The following is a 1878-nucleotide window of genomic DNA, read 5'->3' as shown; positions in this document are numbered from 1 at the left end:
GTTTTGAGAAGAGAAAAGTGATCATTGTTTTTCTTTAAATTTTGCCTAATAATATACTAAAGGTAGTGTATTATTTTCATTCCAATCCATCATCCAAAATATAAGTTTTCTAGAGAAATAAAATCCTCCCTTTTATCTCTCATCAAAACCGAAAATATTCAAAGTGTTAACAATATTTTTGGTTCAATTTTCTCATAGATTAATATTATAACTAGTATTTGTAATATTAATTTAATTAAGAGGAGCCTTGGGTATTATATTTAGGGAGAGATCTTACTCTTAGATCTTTGTTCTTCCATTGGAATAAGCTCAAGAACAAAAGAGGAAGGTGACCTCTTTTGTGCCCAAATATCCGAAATTTAATATGTAAGGACATAATTTCTCCTCTATTCATTTTATTGTTTGCATGCATAAGATCCGTTTTAATTTATGACAAATTATTTTGACATATATGAGTATGTTATAATGTATATAAATCTACATTTCCTTCACTTCATCGGCGGTGCGGACCGCCTATGATGACCATGTGAGGATGTCGAATGATATCAAAAATGTGTTGATATGGTCGATGTCCCCAAAGCTCAAGCTATCATGCATTTCTTTAAATGCGTACGAGATATTCACTCGTATGATTACTATGTTTTCACAAACACCTAAAGTCCGTCAATACGATGCGGCGGCACGCTTCTTTGAAGCTAAGCTTGAGAGGGGCCAAAAGGTTGGTCCCCATGTACTCAAAATGGTCGAATATGTCGACATCCTAGAGCGTCTAGGGTGTAAGATTCCTAAGACTCTTGGGGTGGATCGAATCCTCCACTCACTTCCCACCAAGTTTGACCACTTTAGGGTGAACTACAACATGAATGGCATGGATAAGAGTTATCATGAAATTCATGCACTCCTCACCCAAGCGGAGAGGGATATGGAAGCTAGTGGGAGTGACAAAGGGGATGTTTTAACCATGAAGTTAAAGAACATGTCCCTTGGAGTTAAGAAAGGAAAAGGGAAGGAAAAGTCCCAATTCAAGAAATCGTCAAAGAAACATGACAAGGGAAAGGAGAAGGCCGTTGAGAATGGCAATCCCAAGGCAAAAAGTGTCAAACTCTCCGAGGCCGAATGTTTCCATTGTAATGGGAAGGGGCATTATAGGAGGAGTTGTCCCAAATATTTGGAGGATCTCAAGGAAGGGCGTGTGACGCCTATTGGTATGATTTCCTCTCTCTATGTGATAGACGTTAATTATGCTTGCACTTCCACTTGGGTACTTGATACCGGATGTGGCTCTCACCTTTGTAATCATTTGCAGGGTTTAAGGGACGTGCGAGCACTAGCAAAAGGTGATGTGGATCTCCGCATGGGCAATGGAGCTAGAGTAGCGGCCGTTTCCGTGGGGACCTATGTGCTCACTTGAGCTAGTGGTCTAGAGTTGTATTTCAATAAGTGTTATTTTGTACCAACTTTAACCAAGAACATCATCTCCATTTCCGCGTTAGACATGGAAGGCTTTTGTTTTATGATTAAGGACAATAGTTGTACTTTTTCTTTAAATGACGTGGTTTATGGCAAGGCCATTTCAATTGGAGGCATTTATGTTTTAAATGATGTTAATGACGTTTATCATATAGAAACTAAAAAGCTCAAAACGGGTGATCCAAACGAATCCTACCTTTGGCATTGTCGTTTAGGCCACATAAACGAAAGACGCATTAAGAGACTTGCTTCATCAAAAGTACTCAAACCATTTGGTTTCGAATCTTATGGTACATGCGAGTCTTGCCTTCTAGGCAAGATGACTCGTGCACCTTTTGCGGGAAAAGGGACACGAGCTAGTGAGGTTTTGGCTCTCATACATACGGATGTGTGTGGACCATTAACCAT

The 1878-nt window shown here is 39.2% G+C and overlaps 1 protein-coding gene across 1 annotated transcript; it reads left to right on the top strand.

Moving 5' to 3' along the window:
* The first annotated feature begins 497 nt into the window (after positions 1 to 497).
* On the top strand, positions 498 to 1389 carry LOC141652261 (uncharacterized). The gene is made up of 2 exons (XM_074459799.1): positions 498 to 1205; positions 1307 to 1389. Exons 1-2 carry the CDS (start codon positions 533 to 535, stop codon positions 1339 to 1341), a joined length of 708 nt encoding a protein of 235 aa, XP_074315900.1. The 5' UTR covers positions 498 to 532; the 3' UTR covers positions 1342 to 1389.
* The last annotated feature ends 489 nt before the right edge of the window (positions 1390 to 1878 follow it).

The sequence above is a fragment of the Silene latifolia genome, chromosome 4, assembly GCF_048544455.1.
Source record: "Silene latifolia isolate original U9 population chromosome 4, ASM4854445v1, whole genome shotgun sequence".
In the NCBI taxonomy this organism is placed as follows: domain Eukaryota; kingdom Viridiplantae; phylum Streptophyta; class Magnoliopsida; order Caryophyllales; family Caryophyllaceae; genus Silene; species Silene latifolia.
The sequence above is the reverse complement of the archived record's forward strand: the minus strand, read 5'-3'. Positions and strand labels throughout refer to the sequence as shown.